The 22,798-nt window shown below is 31.1% G+C and overlaps 1 protein-coding gene across 10 annotated transcripts in view; it reads right to left on the bottom strand.

The window, feature by feature from the left end:
* The window catches only part of LOC130904175 (dipeptidyl aminopeptidase-like protein 6), a 214,741-nt gene that overhangs the window by 52,814 nt on the left and 139,129 nt on the right, over nucleotides 1–22,798 (bottom strand). For 6 of the 10 annotated variants that reach the window (XM_057816775.1, XM_057816777.1, XM_057816774.1 and 3 more), the window contains 2 exons: nucleotides 10,669–10,721; nucleotides 3,801–3,857 (listed from right to left, as the gene is read on the bottom strand). In XM_057816775.1, the coding sequence (XP_057672758.1) occupies nucleotides 3,801–3,857; nucleotides 10,669–10,721 (110 nt within the window). The remainder of the gene's footprint in view (nucleotides 1–3,800; nucleotides 3,858–10,668; nucleotides 10,722–22,798) is intronic. The other 4 variants (XM_057816780.1, XM_057816778.1, XM_057816781.1 and 1 more) reach the window with 1 other exon arrangement.

Raw genomic sequence — 22,798 nt, 5'->3', positions numbered from 1 at the left:
GTATTATACGGAGTATTTAAAAAAAGGTGTCCTCGTCACTAGAGTAGGTAAAAATTCAAAAATAAATTAAGTTTGGTAAATTTGCAAAATTGTAATGAGCTTTTGGTACGAATATTTTTTGGAAGCTTTCAAATCCCATGAATTTGTTTATATTTGACTCTCATAGAAAGTTCTACTTATACGATTTTTAATTTGAACTAAACTTGAACATCAAACAATTTCACATCAAGATACTCTTGATAAAACTCGACCCTGTGTTGTGTTTCCGAATGATATGAAAATTATGAAATTATAATCAATGCTGGTATAAATAAATGATACAGTTGTAACTTACTATACTTATTAATTAATATGCATCATATGAATTTGCGTAAATGAGACTTCATCGACTAAACGGATAAATGTTAAAACATTGGGATTAAAGGTTCTTCTTTCTTGTAACGTTTAACAAGAATCAATTAATTGGTATATATTCATTTTTTTTTTCATTTTATTGTTTGATAGTTATGAGGATAAGTTAACAATAATTAGATTTTTTAAACTTTGGTGCTAGTAAAATTAGATATTGTTGATCATAACCAACTCAATTATCAAATACTTCGTTATGTTATTAACCTTGGGCGGGTATTGAGGACCTACCAAATAAAAATACATTGAACGACGTGGGAATGTGAGACCACAAAAAGAACATAATATTAGAATTCTGGTAGACCAAGGAAAACACGAATTATCAATTAAGAAAATACCATTTTTATTTTAATTGATTAAGATCCAACAAATAACGTAAGGAATATGGCTAACAAACAAATACTTCTTCTGCAATTACGTGGTGGAGAAGCAGCTACACCCTTATCATTTCATACAACTGCAGAGCTGTTGTCAGGCGATCTACTGGTTACAGTGGATTTTTGCCAAACATTACAAGGAATGACAATCCTCAATCCAAATTTTTCAGAATGAATACGCCAATTAATTTATAATTTTTTATAATAATCCTCTAATTTTTGCTGCATAACTTGGTCTATCTATCGCTTTCTATGAATGTATACGGGTGATAAACAATACGATCGTGATACCGAACCGATTTTTGGATTGCCTCTTATAAAAACAACTCCAAGTAATGTAACTAGAAAAATATAAAACTGTTGTTGACAAGAATACAAAGTTCAAATTAATTGGATATATTTGTTCATCTTAATTTCATTTACTTCCAATTTAAAACTTTGTTGAGTTTGCACCGGATACAATTTAAAAAGTTTACAAAAGCGGTATAGAATCCTCAGAAGGTATAAAAAAATATCTGCTTTAAAGTTCAGAAAACTTTTTTAAGTTGCACTTAATTACAGGTTCTTATCTTCTATGCAGTATAGAAACTTTGCTGTTGAAATAAATACAGTAGAGAATAAAGAGAAAGATGCCGAAATGAAATATGTGTATTGTTTATGAATGCTTCGTTCTAAACAAACAAATATTCATTCAAAATGTCATTGATAATCAACGTAAGGTATAAATTTCTTATTAAATACGTAACTGATAAACTTGAACTAAACTTTGATGAAATATCACAGATTCATATGAAAAGCTCGTACAATAGATACAAATCAAATAATATACCCTAGAGCAATTCCTAACGAGGGTGGTTCAAATATAAATCCGAAGTTTGCTATGAAAAATTTTATTAATAAGTTGCAGAGCTGTGGTTTTTTACAGTTTTCTAGATAGTCTCCATCATAGTGTACACATTTTTGTCACTTCTCTGGAATCGTTCGAATGCCTTTTTCGTAAAAATCTCTTGGATTGTCACGTAATCATTTGCACACAAAAGATGCTGCATTGCTTTCGAATCGCAGTCCACCAAGTGCCTCTTTCAATAGACCAAATAAATAGTAGTCAGATGGCGACAAATTGGGACTAGAAAAAGGATATTCCAGTGATTTCTAGCCCAATTCGTTCAACGGTTCCATCGTAATCCGAGCTTTATGAGGTCTGGAGTTGTCTTATCGGCAATATCACACTACGTATTGGAATATCGCGTTGTTTTGAATTGTAGACAGGTTTTATCGTGTTTCTTTAGAAGATTACTATAATACTGCTCATTTATACTTCGTTGTTCAGTGAGAAAATCAATCAATTACTCCTCTAATGTCTTAAAACACGGTACATAACACTTTCGCTACTGATAGTACAATCTTCGCCTCAACTGGCGGACTCCTTTCTTTCTTCACTTCATATATGCTAATTTCTCATAATGTAGTGGTATATTCAAGTCTCGCTTCTTGTGAATATTCGATGCAGTAAATTTTCTCCTTTCTCTTCATACCACTGCAGAAGACGTGTGCAAAATTCCAAGAGTGTGAATTTCTGTTAAAAATTCGGAAGTCTAGGCGCACATCCGGCTGAAATTTTCTGTCAGTCTCCTAAAATGAGTTTTTCTACAGCGTTCTTATCGTTAATACTTGAGTCTTGGAAAAGCACTCATCCCCGAATTGCTGGAGTTTTAAATGTCGGCAGATTTTTCATTATTTTGCTCCAAAAAACGAATAATGATGCGGTCTCGGCGATTCTCTACCTTTCGTAATAGACTAGAATTTAACGTCCAGTGTAGCTACTTTTACGATAATTTCTCGTAATATCTATGTTGTAATCCCTTAAATTTAACAGAATTATCGAAATTTCCTCGTCGCAAAAGTATTATTGATAATATACTGAAAACCTACTTGTTCAACTCCAAATGGTTTGTAAATTAGTGATGAGCGGGTCTGATCACATTCATTTCAAACTGACTGAAATCAAGCTAGTGCTCAGACATGAGTGTGTAATTTCATCACTTCTTTTAATGCAGAAGAAATCTTCACCAAAGCCCTCCAAAGTGAGATCACGGGAGTAGTACTTAACGACACTCCCCTGAATAATCTGTGTTATGCAGTCGACACTCTACTTCTCACCGAAAACAAGCAAGCTCTACAAAATATAATGAATAGTGTCACCAAAGTTAGTCGAGAATATAGTCTGAATCGTTAAGAAGACTGTCACCAAAACTGAAGTGCCCAGTAAACAACTGTATGTGTCGAGTCGAAATAATGGAAAATTCGAGGGGTATAACAACAATTGTTGACTGCTCGTTTGATTACTCTTTAGAAATCAGGATTCGAATTGAAAAAGCCCGACCATCTTTTATAAAGATCAAGAAGCTTCTTTGTAGCCGCGATCTGAGCTTGGAGCTGAGAGCACGGATATTCGAGTGCTTTGTATTCCCAGTCTTTTTGCGAAGATTAGAAACCTTCAAGATGTGGGCTTATCTTAGGTTGATGAAATTATCATGGACAGAGCATGGAGATGGCATGATGATCTTAGACAACATCTATATATTGATTGAAGCACAACCATTGCGTTTGCGATAATAAGTCGTCTCCTTTGTAGCATATTAGGAGCTTTGTTGGAGTTTGTGACATAAAAGTGACCGTTCTACCGGTTTACTCAGCGTTAGAAAGCATGATAACCGCGTTTTCTAAGTACAATAACTTCAAATTCCGGTGATCAAACCACAACAAACTATTGATAAATTATTGGTGTTCATTTTATAAAGAGACGTACCATATAGATACATTCTTGATTATAAATAAATGTAGTTCTAATATTTTTTCTCCAAGTGCGTACTTTGAAATTATAAGCAAAAAAAAACTGATATCAATATGGTGCATTCAAATAATGGCTGTATCAAAATGTCACTTCTCGCAGTAAATTTGTTAGTAATTGCAAAAAACAAAAAAATTGTTAAATAACACACATCAATCTATGACCTTTTATTTTCCATTTCTTGCAAAACATTTTCCGACATTGATAATGGTCTATAGTGGCTGAAAATTGTAAAATAAAAAATTAGTGATTTTAGTTCTCATTTCAATAATCAAAATGTTTTGAGAAATATTCTAATAAACAATATTTAACAAATATTCAATTTAAAACTCAGAAATTATTTTATCATTCAAAATTATTACTAGTGAAATAATATAATTCTTACTCATATATTCAGTTGTCACTATTAGGTTTTCTATTATATTTAATATAAAAGTTTGCTACTTTTAGTGTCAGATGATTTTAGAATTGACGCAGTTCTTCAGAGGTTAATGAGAGCTTTGCTTTTTAAAGCTCTAGTACAAGGTAATTGTTACAAGAACTAATATCATATAGGCGATTTAGGATGATGTTAGATGTAAGATGTCTATCGTTTACTGTATCCTTCTAAGAAATACCACAAACTTGAAATATATTCAGAAGTTCTCGTTAAAGTTGATGATAACTATGAGCAAGTCTTAGTATTATAAAAAATTATTTTGATTGGATTGAAGTGAAATCATATGTTCACTTTTGGAGTATATTTAACTTAGAGAAAAAGAACTTTGGTGTAGTGTTATTGATATATTTTTTGAAATACTCTCCATTCAATGCTCTCGACACCGTTTCTTTATAATAGTAGTTTTGGGAGTTAAATTGTGGATTCATATTTTTTTTCATTAGTCTTTTTTTACTTTGCTCTGTTGTTTATTTGTGAGTGAATCCGCAATCTCGGAACACAGTTTGAATAAGTATTTTGATGTACTCAAACATTTTCTTATTCAAAATGTACATTCAATATGAGTTTAATTTTTGTTTCATTCTATTTTTTTTTGAAATAACTCATTGTAATCGATATATAGGGTTAAGATAAGTACCATGAATTTTACGTGAAAATAAATATTATTGCACAAATACATAGTAAAGGGTCTGATCTGTTCGAGATACTTTCGCTAAATGTTTGGCAGGAGTCAATAACGAAGCACTGATAATCTTTATATAGATATAAGTTGTATGAATTTGCATACTTATTACCTGACATTTTAGTGTGCGAAGGAGATCAACAAGTTGTACAGTAATTATGTAACCAGAATCATTTTGTTTAATAATGTAGAATCATGAATAAATTTTCCAACAATTTCAAAGGATGATTTAATCTAGAAATTTCTTCTCTTCATTAAAATCTATGGGTCCAATGGACGTAAAGCAAGCGATACAAATGTTGAAATCTGCACTAATTCACGATGTACATGGTTTACATAAGGATGCTGGAAGGATAAGGAAGTTTTGGAGAAAGAACAGGCAGTGTTATGTATATTAGCGGAAAATAGGGATGAAATAATGTGAAATATGTTTTTATTTCATAAAGACTTGCAATTATTCTCACTCGAATGAGGAAGTTGCGGAAGAACGTCAATGATATTGAACGAAATGTATTCCGATGGAATTTAAATCATAAATTGAGTCTGTTAGTAACAAAAAATAATCGAGTTTTTTGGACGAAGTAGCACAAATAGTAGAAAACAGTACAGTTAAATACATTTCATATCATTATAATAAAGTCTTCAACAGCTTTTTAATGGCAGAGGGATTGATTTTGTGAAACAACATATTAATTTGATGAGTGAATATTTCTACTGAAAATACACGTTAACAAACAAATTTTTCTCTACTAGAGCCATGAAAATCGGATACTTTTCAAGGAAGGTCACGCACCCTGTACCTACAACCACATAGGATGGAAAAAATAATTCCCGATTCGTAATCAGAGACAACATGGAATACAAATGGTTTTTGCGATTAGTACTTCATTCCGGAGTCACTTCCTGCATTTTCTAAGTTATTTTTTGGGAGGACCCGCTGTCCTATAGGATCAATATTCGTTTTATTCATAAAATAATTATTTGATATTTTTGATGACTTACATATGAGAGACAACAGGACGGATGATACGTCATAGAACGATGGAAGGTGAGGCAATATTTAGAAAATGTTTCCACCAAGAAGATTAATAGATATAAAAAGTTTTTTGGTAATTTTAGTCATCAAATTCATTCCCATTAGAATATTTCTGCCAGGGTTACTTCAACTTAAATATATACAAACAAGAGATGTTTTCACAGACGCTGAACATTTGTATTGAAAAAAATTGTGGATACTTTGTGGCATTAGTTATTATTAGAACAGTTGGTTATATTCATAGTGAACACGTTTTCCACTACACTAAGATTTGTGAATACTGGTTAAGGTATCACATAAACACAAAATTTGTTTTGTCTCGATCTCATTTCAAAAAAACGACAAGACTTTTTGATAATTGCTCAAACTTTTTCAATTGTACATACGAAGCGACTAGACGGTCTCATTTCTGTTCTCGTTAAGTTTTTATAATAAAACATCCCGCTCTTAAAGCTATTTATATACATACGATACATTTCACAATAAATGAAATTTGCTAAACTTCTGTAAAATGGCAGTAAGAAAATTTGGATATTGATATGATATTCTATTAACGCTAATTGAAATCATTATTGAGGCATTTTTAAATTTATTTTCTTGGGAAATATTTTCTGCTTTGTTTTCCATAAATGAACCATATTTTTAAGATAATAAAATTTTTATTATACATGCAAGAATGAATGTCATGGTTTGAAATTAAGTTGTTCGAAACGTTACAAATTGCAAACTTTATGGCCTTAATAATTCAATTTATACATCATCGTCGGAAAAACATGGTTCTCGACATTGTCTACTGAGGTCTGTACAACTAGACCATATATAGACGAAGATTATTATTTTTTTAGAATATTTAAATAATACATTATGCATTAGTATATAATGCGTAATTTTTTTTATTGATATACTTTTTATTTTATTGTATCTAATAGAATATTTTGTACCATAAAATTTGATAAAGTTAAATTGAATATTGAATAAAAAAGACGATAAATTAAAACTATTCAAAATATGAGGATGGTCCCAGAAGTACCTGGTCTGATATAGAGATAGTCGTAGTTGCTTGAAAAGTACCATAAGAATAAGTAGAATAAGTATTAGAAATAGTGAACGTTTTCAGTAAATTTTTAAACATAAAAAAATTGGTAATTCTTATTTAATACAATACTTTTATTTGAAAGGCCATAGCTCAGCTAATATAAAAGCTGAACTAGATTCTACTGCGAGTGAGATTGCTCCTTCGTTATCCATAGTGAAATATTGGGTAACAGAGTTTAAACGAGGTCGTACGAAGACCAGAGTCGCAGTGGTCTACCAAATGAAGTGACGACTCCAGAAATGTTGAAGAAAATCGGAGCCATTTCAAAAAGTGCGTTACATCGCATATGATATAAAAATTTAGATATGAGAAAGCTGTGCGCAAGATGGGTACAGTGTTTGCTAACAATGGAACAAAAACTGCGCCATGAAGATGTTTCCATCAAGTGTTTGGCAATGTATCATACAAAGAAAGCGGAATTTTTGAAGAGTTTTTTTAGAATACCAGAGTGCAGTTTAAGAAATTTAGAGGATTATGGACAAGAATTTGAAATTTGAAATAAGTTGTTTATTGTAATAATATTGAAAACGAAGATTAATCCCGAAAGTGATTAAACGATTAACAAAAAGTTATGAATTATCTATGAGAGCTGAAATATAGGTGGTGGTACGTTTTCAACACTTGTATGGTATGAGTAAATTGTTTTGATTATGAGTTGTTCAATCTTCTTCTTAATTCGCCTTGTCTTAATGTCAAAATTTGACAATCAATTGGTCAATGCAATCCTGAACATAATGCTCTAAAGATGCGACCAGCTATATTAACATCTTAGTTCTTTTAGTCCCACTGATATTTTGTAATAACCTTTAGTCTTATGGCAGACCTGAGCATCTCATTATCGATTTTTTCGTTCTTCTTTCGAAGCATACTAGTTTATTAGTTTAATGCCCACGTCAAGGTCTGTTATCAGTTATTCTTTTTGGCTTGCTCAAACCGTGCACTTATAATTTCTGTTCCTGGGTTGCTTTCTTCGTATCATTCTAACATTTATTTGTTTTTTCATTCATTATTACACTATTTATACTTGCTAGGATAATTGAATTCCTTATTTTTTGCCAAAGTATGCTTATTAATAATTATCTATACTATTTAAATTAGAATTCTCATCATCAAAACCACTGTATAAACACACTTTATTTAAAATTTTCTCAGCCTCAGAATTTATACATTTTTTCTGTGAGTAACTACTAGTTGTTCATTTATTATATATATTCAAGATCTACCCCCCTATTTTCTAGTGGATGAACCGAATCATAATTTAAGAGGTGAAATATTAAAATATATTAGGTATTAATATACCACAAGAAATGGATCATAGGTACTTGTTGATTTTAATATCGACAGGGCGTGTATATAAAATTTTCTCAATTTAAATGAACTAGATGTTAGAAAGAAAATCTATGTTTTTGGGGATGAAGTAAAATATAAAAATTTGAAAATTACCTCATTATCTATTTTGATTGCATTTAAAGAGCTAATAAAACAGATATTTTGAACTTATATCCTAAATTTTAACTTCCATAGTAAGAGGATTTCAGGTAAGAAGAAATAGTTCAAGAGAGAGTGGAAAAGTCAAGTTAATCTTTCCTTTAGTCATTATTATAATTGCGCTGCATTGTGTAAAATCCCTGGAGGTTTCTTAACGAAGAATTCGTCCTTGGCTAGGTCTGGTTTGAAAAGCAGGATCGGAATTAGAGAAAAGGGTATTAGATATTTTTAAAGTTGGCCCAGTCTCGATAGAACTCGCTGTATTTTTTGTTTATTTGTAGTTGATTGAATTATTATACATTGAATATATATCAAATTGAAAACTTATTCTCTAGATTTTTATGTTTTATAATTTTTGTAAAATTCTCTCATTTTAAATGTCTCGTTATAACCTACTGGATTTTGGGAAAAAATCTACGATTTTGGGGATCAAGTAAAATATAAAAATTTCAAAATTATCTCAATATCTATTTTGATTACATTTAGAGAGATGATAAAACAGATATTTTAAACACACATTCAAAATTTCAACTACCATAGGAAGAGGATTTCAGGTGAGAACAAATAGTTCAAAGGAAAGTGGAAAAGTCAAGTTAATCTTTCCTTTAGTCATTATTATAATTGCGCTGCATTGTGTAAAATTCCTGGAGGTTTCTTAACGAAGAATTCGTCCTTGGCTAGGTCTGGTTTGAAAAGCAGGATCGGAATTAGAAAAAAACTTGCTCTATTATTGTTTATTTGTAGTTTATTGAATATTAATAATAATGTATTAACTAGAAAACTTGCTTAGATTGTTACTTCTCATAATTTCTAAATTTAGCATTTTGATGTATTTGTAAAGTTAAGCTGATAGATTATGATCGAGATACAAAAAAAAATAAAATTAGTAAAAATACTTAGATTTTAGATGGAATTTTTTTCAAACATATATAACTAAGTTAGAAAATACCAGGAATCTGTGATTTACACAGCCACTGTGGAATTACTTTAAAACTGATTATCACGATGTTTACAATATAACCCGGAAATGGAACATCCCTCAAAATATTTCATTGGATTTGGCTATTTTTCGATATAAGTGAACCAATTTATTTGGATTTTGAAGAGACCAGTTTCTTCTAAACATCTAGACACCCTGATACAAGAAATTGCTTGCAAATGAGTATATAATTTGTTAAAAATTTCTGAATACATTTCATCTCATTAGAAATTGTTTTGAGAACTGTATGTAGGTGTCAATATTGTGCTCCAATTATTCAATATATCAAATACATATGTAACTTCAACAAGTATGGTAGACTTAACTAACTGATGAGGTAAGTAATATCAGTTTGCAATGGAAATCCTTTCTTCTAGTTAGATAGCAACTAAGTGATATACATAGAGTGTTTGATGAGTAATTTCGATTTTAATATGTGAAAATCCCTACACCTCAACTTAAATATATCGTAACTTGTTAAGATTAGTCTGTAATTCTATGAGTGCTTCATTTTCTTCTAATAATTCTCTTTTTATTAACGTCACAGTACGTTTTCAAACATGGAATTCGTGTATCGTTGGGACTTTATTGGAACCAAAATTTAAAGCAACAGGGGCAGCAATAGAAATATGTGAAAGTGAAAAGGAAGATACGGCGAATGGTAAGGTGTACAAATAGAGATTGATTCCAGTGGAAAGTCTTGTTGTGAGACTATAAGAATGCGTTTAGTGTACCTCGAAATTATTCCAAATGGTCAAGCTATCAATGCCGAGGTATTTAGTGGACAGCTGAAGCGAATTTTAGAGTTGTTATCAAACAAATATAGAAGTTTAATTAACCGAAAGCTGGTTTTTTACAACAAGATAATGCTAAACCACAAACACTGCGAAAGTTCCACGAAATTAGATGCTTTTGAACTCTTACCCAACGTAGCATTTAGTCCAAAAACAAGTTTGGTAAACTAAATAAATTATTACCTGAACCTTGTATATGGTATATCTAGTCAGTAGAATATATATTTTTTTTTAGAATCTATTTGACTGATACGAGACCGGATTGAGAGAAGACAGTGCAATAACACTGCTATTAAACTGTATTTAGACAAGTCGTCACATAAATATGCGCCACTCACTGGGATTATACCCAACAAACTTTTTTCCTGATAGATGTAGATTAAATATTCCTTCACGAGTAATATACTATTTTTTGTAAACAAACTTATAATATATAAATATATAATATATAAAATATATAATAATAATAATAATATATAACAATAAACTTATTGAAAAGTATAAAAATTTATACTTACTCTTTACTAACGTCATATATCGTGTAGTGCGCTGTAAAGGATTGTCGAAATACCTAGAAGAGAAATAAATTGAAAAAATTAAAATTTACTGTCTAAATTTCGAACAAGGCTTTTGGAAAACTTTTACAGCTAATTCCGTTATAAGCAAAGCGAGTGGATATATATCATTCGTCGTTTGTTATTTTACTCCAAAAGCGTTGTGTCTTTTTTCCAAATAAAAACAAAAAAAAAAAGAATAAATTGCGATTTTTAGCTGTATAATTTAGAAGGATCTAAATCAAGTTATAGAAGGCAAGTTATGAAGGAATAATTTTTTACAGTAAGTTGAAGTGAAATGAGCAGTGACAGAAAAACTTTAAATTAGAGTCCAGAAGTATGACAAAATTGATTATTAAAAAAATATCACAGAGACTGCACCTACAAATGTCTTGTGAAAAATTATAAACTAAAATTAAAAAATCGTAGTATTTTTGAAATTGGAAAATTGATTAAATGCACAATATTATTTAAATTTTGTGAGCCAATCATGTTTGACTCGTGAATAACTATAAATTCAATGTTAATTTTATATTTCCAGGTGTATTGAAGAATTATGACTATCTCTACAATCTGGGACAGTTCATGTCAATTTTTTTTTAAAATAATACCGCGTGGAACTCAACTAGAAATTAAACAGCAGATGAGGTGGATTGGCTTGAAGAAAAATTGCTTGTGAGCTAAACCGATACCAAAGAGTAGTGAAAACCTTGTGAATCGGGCGGTTCAGAGAGGAATCTCAAAAACATGAGCATCTCATCTGAGGTTATGAGGCGATTTAATCTAGGGTGGTCTAGGGATGCTCGCTTGGTCAGGTAGAAATTCAAAAATATTGTGACGTAATAAAATAAATTGCAACATTTGCAACAAAGACTGCTGAAAATCATATTCAAAATAGCCAAGTGTTTTAGCAAGGAGAAGGAACTTTAACTTTGATGATCCAGATGGCTTAAATTATAAGTGGCCTGACCCTTTGAAACGAAAAAATGTCAAGAAAGCTGCATTGGGGTGGCGTGTTGATGATTTGGGCTGCTTCTAACAGAAAGGGAAAATCACAAATTGTGTTTGTTTCAGTTATGTATCAAAATATTTTTGAAGAGTTCCTATTGCCATTTATTACATTGGTGTAAGAAGAGAAAATAATTTTTCATCAGAGTAATGCTCCGATTCATATTGCACGCCCTACTAAACACTGGTTTGGAGGTATCGGAATCATTTTGGATTAGCTAGCCCATAGTTCGGATCTCAATCCAATAGAAAAATTGGAGGGATTTGTGACAAAGAAAGTCTACTACCTTCAGAAGCCAGGAATTCAAAATATTGGTGAACTCAAAGAGAGAACACTATCTTGCCTAAACATACCAGAAACCACGTGAATAAATAAGTAAGAAGTGTTCCTTAAAGATTTTTGGAGATGATAAAAGAATGGCAGAAGTTCTCATCAATAAGTGAATTCACTTATTAAAGAAACAGAAAACTTTTAACTTCATATTTTTCACAGCTTTCTTTTAATTTCTACTAAGTGGAACCAATCTCAAAAATGTGAAATTTTTTAGTAAAATTGTAACTAATCATTAAATTGAACTTGGAATGATATCTTTTGTCATTCAAATTCCAAAATTTATTTAAACTTATTCAAAAAAATTTTCTTTTGAGTTAATATTTTTTCACATATATATTTTTGAACATTACAGAATTCTTTACCTATCTCTAGTACAGAGTAAAAAAAGGATAAGAAAATAATTTAAACAATCTGACTTGATTAACTAATATGTGAGTGTGTTTGAGAGTGATGACCCTATGTATATCTTGTTACACATTGAAAAAGAACGCAGCTATGTTATTTATCAAAAATTCATCTAATCGAGAACCAAAGTTTACCTCACAGCGTTTTCCAATAAACTGATTGAGACACACAGAACATTTTGAGCGAAGACGATAACTCTGTTATCGAAACGCGTGAGGATCATGTGAATGTTAGTGACCTCATGACCAACCTTAACAGTTACAAAATAGTTATTTATGATATAAGTGTTAAAAGTAAGATTTCATTTCGTGAGTGGAGAGGATTAAAAAATATATTACTTTTAACACTTGTATCATAGTGATTTTTTATAAAACTCTTCTTACAAAAAAAATTTTTCTTAACTAAAATTAATCAACTGAAAAATAAGAAATTCGTTTGGATATTGCTCTAGAGCATTGGTTCATACACCACTCAAAATTTTGCTGGATCCAGTGGACCCCGTTACCAATTTCCAAATCTCGAAAAAAAGTGACGATTAGATCTGTCTATGGAAACTTGCGTTGTGGTTGAGTTTCAACGACGAATTCGAAAAGAAAAAGATTAGAATTAACTACTTGATAGGGGTAATTATTTGTTAATAAAATCTAAACTTATTGGTATTGATAGGAGAAGTCAAGACTACATTTTAGTTCTTCACTATCGAAAGCAAATAAAGTTTCATGGACCCCGCTTACGATTGTGGACCCCCATTTTTTGTCACGCCCAGCGTAGACGCCCGTCAAGTCTCCCGTGGATCCCTAATGTTCCACCTGGACAACTTTGGGAATCACGGCTCTAGAGTGACATGTGTTATTGTCATGATAACATGCAAACATTCATTTAAATTTGTAAAAATCCAAGTATTTGGTGTGTTTTTATTGGCTATTTGTGTTGTAGGTACTGCAACATCAAAGATGATTAGTAAAGAAATCTAAACTGAAAGTGTCCGTTAACAAGTTACGTTACCCTACGGCTCCTGCTGCATATCATACGGGCTGGAAATAAGCATTCGATGCGTGTTATACACTATACTTATTCTACGGCTTTAATAGATAATAACGAAATGACGTAACAATCAACATGAACTTCTTATTTGATGTCATTAAAAATTCCCATTTATGTACAATAAAAATATCAATTATACTTTGAATAACAAAGAAACGATATTTTCATTCTTTTAGGTATAGTGAGAACTATACAATAAAGAGTAAATAGAGGTGTCATTACTTGAAATTTAACATTTCATAGGAGACCTGATTTATTGTGTAATAATAACAACAACTGTAACATTTTATAATGTGTATAATAAGATATTGTTCCCTCTATTGTTATGAGCTTTATCCTCAATCTCCTCTCATTCTGTTCACCTTCTACTGAGGGAGCCTTTGATAATATTAAAAGTTTCCACTTTCAAAACAATATTTGATCAACATAAATGATTCTATCTTCAATTAGTAAGAATCAAACAATCATCCTCCTCAGCCGTAATTTCCAAACTTATGTGAACAATGCTAAATAAATATCACGTGAAGCAAATCAATAAATTGTGGTAGTGGATGGTTTCAAGGCTAAGCTGCTTTTTAACACTATGCATCTCATATTTTTAGGTCATTGGAACAACGTTTCTAACAAAAATCTATACATAATTTTTCTTTTCTTATAGCCTAGGTAGTCTTCCACTTCCTTGATCCATTTTGATCTGGGTCTTTCCCATTTGCCCAAGTAACCATTCAGCTCTCTATTGTTTTATTAACGTCTCTATATCTTCTATCAGTTCAATTTCCGAGTTTGCCGAGTTTTAGTGATCCTTTATAGTTATCACAACATTTCCTCCAGATATCTTCATATTTTTCCACCATATTTATTGTCGCTGTTGAATAGAGTGAAAATGATGTAATCATTATAGTGAAAATTTCTAATAGGTTAGTTTTTTATTAATATTCCACTTTTGAAAATTTTTCTATTTGCGAATGAAGCATTTCCAATTAATATCTATTTCCTGGAGTGTTTTCTTTCTCCTCTTTAAAAGATTGTAACGCCGACCTAGTTGAACATTTTCACTATTTCTTATTCTTTCCTGTTGTTTTACTATCGAAATGTTAATATTTTTGTTTATTTTCTTATTGCTAGACTTTATTCAACTTACTAGGTTAATAGCGTTAATAGCGAATAGGTTCACAAGAGATTGACGCTCTCTTGAAGACCAAAAAGCTGTAAACCTCGCAACAGCTTTTAATCCTCTACAAAGCCCAGATTCGTCCATCTTTGAAGTATTGCTCTTATATTTGAAGATCGTCTCATAAGCATACCTTTAGGACGCCAAACTCAATATAGAAGAGAGGAATTCGACTTATAGGTGACCCAGAAGTTGAGCAGACCCTTGGACAGCTTAGAGTATGGAAGAAAGGTCGCTGACCTGATTCTGTTTTACCGATTCTACTAGGGCAGATAATATTCTGCGCTGTCCAACTTAATCTCACCCAGGAGACAGGGAGATATGGATCATGACTTTTTTCTTTGAAGAAGTGCAAGCCTGTGGAATCAGCCACCAAGGAATGTCTGCTACTACCTACAGTTCAATTTCAAAATCCACCACTCGAGCTATTCCAATGTAATAGAGTTTACCATCTTGTGCTCGCTTTAATACACAAAAAAACATTATTAAGCTGAAATTTCGCATAATTAATTTGTTAAAAAGTTGATGGAATATTTAATAATATCGAGTGAGTTTATCAATTCAATTTACATATATGAAACAGAATGTACTGACGGTCACTTCACTTAAAAGCAGTACTTTTGCATAGTTTTTCGATTAAAAATATTGGTTAGCTTCATTTTATTTGTAATTAAAGCATCAATATTGTTTCTACTTCCAGAAATATCTGTGTTTGCTAAGATTCTTTACTTGTTATGTAAAAAATTGGCTTATAATTTCCAAGCTATTGTTAATTTGGACATAAAATGTTATGTAAAAAATTGGCTTATAATTTCCAAGCTATTGTTAATTTGGACATAAAATGTACAAAATACGGATTAGAGTATGTTGAATGTTGGAATAATAGAAGAAAATAATAGTTCAATGTGAAAAACATGGAAATCCGAACAATATTTCCCTCAATAAAATGTGAAGTTTCGAATTTCTTAAAAATTGATTTTTTAATATTCAAAACAACAAAAGAAGTGAAGCAAGGATGTATACTAAGCCCATTGATATTTACCTTAGTGTTAGATGAAGGAACAAAAAGAATAAAAAGACAAATTAAACAGCACAAAGTCGGAAATTGGGAAATGGAAGACACTAAAATATCGGATATATTATACGCAGCTGATATGGTAATAATGATAGAAGAGGAGAAAACCCTGAACTAAAACTTAAAAATACTCAATTACAGTCTACAGATAATTAATATCAAAATAAACGAATAGAATTCTAAGACAATAATAATAAGCACAAAAACTTTTAATAACTTGACACAAGACATAAACGAGAGAGTAGCTGGATGATTCTCAATATAATTGAGAGACAGTTTCTAGCCAAAAAGGAATGCTGAAATAAATAAAAACAGAAATATATGAAAAAGTAGCCACATCCATATTAACATTTGGATTTGATACATAAACACACACAGAAACAAAAAATTCAAATACTTAATACTGTTACTAACAAGTCCACGATATGAGCCGTGAAGTCGGTCTTGTCCGGATAATGGAATTATAAAATTTAGCGAAGTCGCCGCACGTTTGAAATATTTCCTATAAACCCCGGAATTTGTTTGCCTTTTTCACAGCAGGCGATTGGTTTACATTGTTTTTTTTTTAACTAATTTATAGGAAGATCTTCTTATTTATTTGTTTTTGTTTATTTACTTTTTAGAATCCTAGAAATGTCGTTTCTGCTACATATACCCAGCATGTTTAGCGGAGTTTATAATAAAGAGTAAACGAAGAATTCAAATAAATTATATAAGTTAACTAAGTATTAGTGATAAGTAAGTCATTATAAAAGTTAGTTACGTCTCTGGAGTGTAAATAAATTAAATAAGTGAAAGAAGAAATAAAGAATAACATTGTAAAAGAAAATCATAAACCAATTCAAAACAAAATAGAAGGACAATTGAGATGGTTTGGCAATATTATGAGAATGGGAGAAAAGCAATTAATAAGAAGGATATATGAAGCAAGAACTTATAGAAAATAGAGGAGAAGAACGAGGAGCAGCTAAACAGAAGAAATTAAGATAGCAAGGAAAAATCGAGAAATGGAATGGCAGGAGAACAAAAGACACAAGATAGAAGAGAATGGTAACTGTTGTGGAAAAAGAAGCCCATGTAATGACAACTCCAACATGCCTTATACCTGAAAGAAAGGCTTCAGGATTAGGTAAGTAATTTTTTAATATATTTCCATTATTTCACACTTTATTCACGTTCAAAAGACTTCTAGCTAATAAACAATTGACCTAATAATCCCCAGATATTAATTCTTATGAAATGAACGGAATAAATCAATTAAGAAACAAATAATAACAAACCAAAGAGGTCATAATAGTTTCAAAGAATGCTAGTTGTTAGGCAGTAAATCAACAATATTTCCATCACTTCATGTTTAATGTTCGCTATAAAATAATTTAACAGAAGTTCATTCATATTATTGATAACATAAAACGATAAGTTTCACATTTATTATCCATATAAATGTATTTTATGAAATTGCAACTTTCAAAACCTGGCAAGTTTGGAATTTTCAAAGTGATTTAATAAGCATAACCTCATTCAATTATTTATTGAGAGACGTGATAGTAATTTGAGTGGCAATAATATATATATATTCTTTTGCAATCCAAACTGCATCTCTTGTAGTCACAGCGCTTTAATGTTCTTCAGAATATAAAGTGAATAAATAATTTTTTCCTCAGTGAATCAATCCAAAATACCCCACACTCCAAAAAACTCTTTTTTCTCCTATATTTTCCCATCTATCGGTTTTTTGAGTACATGTGTGTTACCGTCATCTGTCCTGGCGAAATGGTACTATCTCTTCTCCTACCCTAAGCTAGACATTTTATTTCAATGTGTATGGGAGTATTACATTACATTATTTCAGAATATTTCGTGTTTTCCTCGTTTCTTTACATATTTTTCACAGCTATTCCTTTCCTTCTTAAAGCATCAATTCCATTATTTGCACTGTTATTGTATCTTGAAACCAATACTTTTTGTGATAAAACCCCGACAATCATTTTATCAGGATTGTGCCTACTTTGCATACATACATAAATAAATATCTAATCTTTATATCAATTTTCAAATGTGACAAAAAAATTAAGGGTGTACTACTCTTCGAAATCACTTGCAAATGTTTTGTCATTCTGATGAATTAGGGTAGGTACTTAATGATCTTGGAATTGAACAAAAATAATTATCCATTGTCTTTTCACAAACAAAGCAACATTATGTTTTTTTTTTAGATTGATTTAGAAATGCTTTTCTAGTGAAATATCGGAAAATACTGCGACCCTTATCAAATGTTTAGCTGTGTTATTCTAAGCGTGAAAACGTAGAATCGTGAATTGGAGAGAAACGAACAGACCACTTGGCGCTTTCAGATTTGGAAAGATGCCTCATACGTATTTTCCAATATCCGCAGAATACTTACTGAATTTATAAACGATGACGAGTAGGAGCTACGTAAGATTTCTTATTTTAAATAAATTTATGAAAATTGGACAATCATTCGAAATAACTGGTGTCTTAAATTCACGATAAGAAAAAATTGATTTTATTTTGAATTAAACCTTTTTTATATATATCACAAAAATGTTTGGAATTGAAATAGAAGTAGTAACAAAGCTAACGACATTTTTGACCGATTTAGTTGAAGCCCATTATTTGAGAAACTGTTATAAACGATCTAAAAACCTCCAACATGTCGCGGTTATATAGTTAAGCTGCTTTTTTAAGAATGTTGTTATTGCGTCTATTTCAAGTATATATCGTCATCTCAAATATTCCATCTACCACTAAATAAATATACTGGAAATAAAATGATAAAAGTTTTCTTGTAATATATTTACAAAGGTTCATTATTAGTTTAGAATTATACACGTACCAAAACTTCGAGTTTTACTAAGTAGGTCGAAACGGACATAGCTAGCTTATTTGTACTCTAAGATATCCATAAGTCAAATTACAGAATGAAATGGCGGTTCAAATACCTTGAAAATCTGTTCGAGTTCTCATTTCGTGACCACTACCGCACAATAATTTATCTTATGAATGCTTTGAATGTTACTGAAGTTATGACTTTTCATGATTGAAATGGTTGGTAATATTGATTTTTTTTGTACCTTTTTCTCTACTTGAATACAAATATCACGGAGACATGATAACGCGCAACACCTAAATCTAATGTTTTTTTTTTATTTGGAATACTAGAGACACAAATTGGGCTCCATTTGAAACCAAAATTTGACAAATAGTTCCAAGCTCAACATTCATACATTGAGGACAAAATTACCGATATTGCTCTACATTTTATCTACTATTGAAAAGTCACTAGAAATGAATGAATACTCGCTCGCACCTACATCAGACTTTACAGAAGCATTTAATAGCGATTCAAGTGGTGCAATCCCTTCGCAACTAGCAGAGTAAAATATTCTCTTGTGATGCTCATTAAATGGAAGCTACTGAACCTGGAATTTTTCTTAATTTTTCTTCCGCACATCTGCTGCGCCCACTTCTATGTGATTTAATCGTATGCAAAATTCTTTAATCCATGCGAATTATAGAGTGGCTTCTTCTTATCTTCTTCATATAAAGCTTGAAAGACGTATGTTACTAATTTGAGGACAGCGCTTATAAAGCAAGCAAACGTGAATGATTAGTAGGCGCTTAATTCTAAATTAGTAATGAATAAATTCAACTGATGGCAATCTAAACAATTTTCGTGTTAGATTTCCAAAACATACACGCATATCCAGGTCCGGTTTGAAACTAGTCTTGAATCACGTAACGAATTGATTTAAATTTTGTTCTTATATCTACGTTAATTTTCGAATAATTGCTTCTACCTATATCGTTTTAGCAAACATATCGTGGATATACTTCTAGGAAGCAAGGCGAACTCAATTGACAGTGCGTGACTTGAAGTTGTTAATTTGCCAATGGATAAGGAACCCTCCTCCATAAATACCATTTGTATACATTCATTCTACCTTTACGTTATCTTAATAACATCTCTATCGTTTATTACACATTCTGTTGAACTTTGAAATTAGGTTAACATGATTCGCAAGTTAAAACTCATATTAACGTCAAATTACACTTACGAGCCGTGTCTTATCGAGTTTCTATGTTGAGACGGTCTTCTTAATGTAATGGTTAGTGTTTATCAAAACAGTTAATTACATCGATACCCAAAAAATCTAATCCAAAGTAATGTGATAATTACAGACTTGTTAGCTCCATGAGGAATGCATTAGAAACATTTCTAAAGGCATCTCACCATAATTGCATCTAACATTGCTGGAAACATCTGCTTTCCATTATAAATGTTTTGAACAGAACTTAATTAGGTGAAATTTAGTGAATTCGCCTCTAAACCAAAATAAAATGAAATTTCTGGTCCACTGGTAGCCAAAACGAAATAAATTATAAGTTAATCGGAACGCATTCGGGCTTTCACGATATAATGATGTCATTCACAGCTGATTGATGTCTCACATTGAGGTGAAATACCAAATTATTGGACATTGTAGTTTTAATGCCAGACTGTTGGCCGTACGAAAAAAAGAGAAATCGATTTCTATATTCAAATTTAAATTTTGATGTTCAGAGGGGCCCGGAAGACATTTTTTTTTAATTGGAAACTTATCTGCTTTGTTAGAGGGTGTCTTATAAATACACCCATTTGCAATGTTTACTTTGTTTATTATATAATTATAAAAAACGAATGCCATAGTGTTTTCTGGTCTTAAACGAACTTTTAGTAAGCTCTTTGTGACATTGGTAGAATCATGTTTTGGGCTTAGATGCAAAAAAATGTCGCATCATATTTTAAACATGGTTTTTGGGGGATCCCGCTTGCCTACTGTATTCCGTCGGTTATTTAAAAAAATAATCGGGTTGTGTTTTTGAAGGGTGGTAGGGGATTGGACTCGTTTGATTGATTTTGATTTCTATGATTACTTACTGCTATATAAGAGGCAACAGACAAAAACACGTCATTGTCGGAAAACGGAAACTGCTATTTAAAAAGAAAGTAGGTTCATTGAGGCATTATTTTTTAGCTATTACATACTATTTTGTTGTTATTTTTATGAACAACTTGTTCCATAAATATCATTTAGCATTTTTGAAACCTAGCTGACGCAAGTTTCGATAATAAAGTTTTAGTCTTCAGAGATTGAAGGTAAGCTTCAGAAAGTATAATTGCGAGTGTTGGTGTGGTGGTAGTGTGAACAGTGTGTTCAGTATTTATTGATTGCAAATAAATAGTTTTCCTATATGTATCGACTATTTCAACAACATCAACTATTTACTACATTAAAATCCTAAATAAATTTTTCGAATGACAATATTTGATGTTACGAAGAATGAGAGTACTTTACTATCGAACAAAATTCATTGTTTCTTAACATAACTCGTATACGACGTATACGACATTTGAATGGTTGCAATTCAAGTTTCATACCATCACAATTTTTCATGACTTACAATTTTTTTTAGTAAAATAAATCTAAAATCATTGCATGTCTTCGAACAATCCATACTAGAAAGTTTTTCGTTTATTTTCATGATACCTCGTATACGAGTGGATAATTTTTTTATAGAATAACTGCATTTTAAATTTCACATTATGCAATACTTTTTATTAATTTTTTTCGCAATATTAAAACTAAAACGTTTTCCATATGCTGCAAAGTTAAATACACACAATGATTATGGTACTGATTATCAAAAGTATAATAGGAAAAAATTATTATGAAAAAAGATCAAATTCGCCAAAATATGATCCCATTGGTTCTCAAACGACATGAATTGACGTGAATCGCATAAATCGACGTCGATAGACATCATAAGACATCGATCATCATCAAATGACAATACACGTCAATTGGCTTCAATGTCAATGTCAAGTAATACTTATTTTAAATTAGAGAAACCTGCTAATTACCTTCATATATAAGGTAAGATTGAGCTAAACTTTAGCCCATCGAATTGGATGTTCATATGTTTATTTAATGTATTTATGTTTAATTAATAGAATTTTCTCAAGAATACTCTTACGGTTACAATGCCATACTCCAATTCAGTTCGATATTCTATTTTACAAATTAAAATAACTGGTCTTTTCTTGAAACACTGTTTAGTCCGTAATTTTGTCACAGAGTTGGTAACACTTTGGCGTGGCCTTTTAAGTCATCGTTTGTTATTCTTACTGTTGAGAAAGTTATGTTAAGTTAGGTTGGGGTATTATTATTATTATCATTCTGTATTTCATTTACAACCTCAACTAACTATAGAGTTGTACTCTATGTAGTCAGTTCTAATATAGACCCATTATAATCTTTGTTTTAAATATTTAAAGATAGGCTCCCATCCTCGCAGCTCTTTCCGATGGGGAAGGGGGCACCCCTCGTTTGCAATGTATACTGGTCAGTACTGATTTAAACTCTACATAACCTCAAACTTTATCTTCTAATTAAACAAAACGGAAGAGGCTCCACAACCCCCTTAAGAGGGGAGCCAAAGTCCGCTGCTCTCTTCCCACTACCTCTCGCAAATCACTATAAATCGACGGTCCATAATCTAAAGTTTTACCTAAGGTTGCATATTTTTTGTTTCAGTTCGATGTAAAGCGATTAAATTGTTACATTTCTTTATTCAAAAACTCATTCTAACGGTTAAAAATGCGCTATAGTCTCTCGCGCCGAAAGTGCGACGTCTTTTTTACTATTTTGAACTATCTATGTACTGAATAATAATTAATGTGCTTTAATTTCTAAATCGATATTTCTCAACTAGGAATTACTCATAACTGACTACGAAAGTTTTCACTCCCTCATCATTGCCATAAAAAGTTTAAGTAGTTTCGGAAACTTTGAATGTTATAAAACGTGTTATATATAATAGTATATTCCGGCACTTCGCGGATAGCTTTGTGAAAGCAGTTAACAAAAAAATTAATTCCTGAATGTCAGTGCCAATATTGAGGGTTACATTGTTATAAATAGAATAGTCATAAAAGAATTGTGTAGTGATGATAATAATAATAAAGTAGAAAAATAAGCTTAGAACTCACTTT

This window comes from Diorhabda carinulata, chromosome 2 (genome assembly GCF_026250575.1).
Source record: "Diorhabda carinulata isolate Delta chromosome 2, icDioCari1.1, whole genome shotgun sequence".
NCBI lineage: Eukaryota > Metazoa > Arthropoda > Insecta > Coleoptera > Chrysomelidae > Diorhabda > Diorhabda carinulata.
This window is presented reverse-complemented; position numbering and strand designations above follow the sequence as displayed.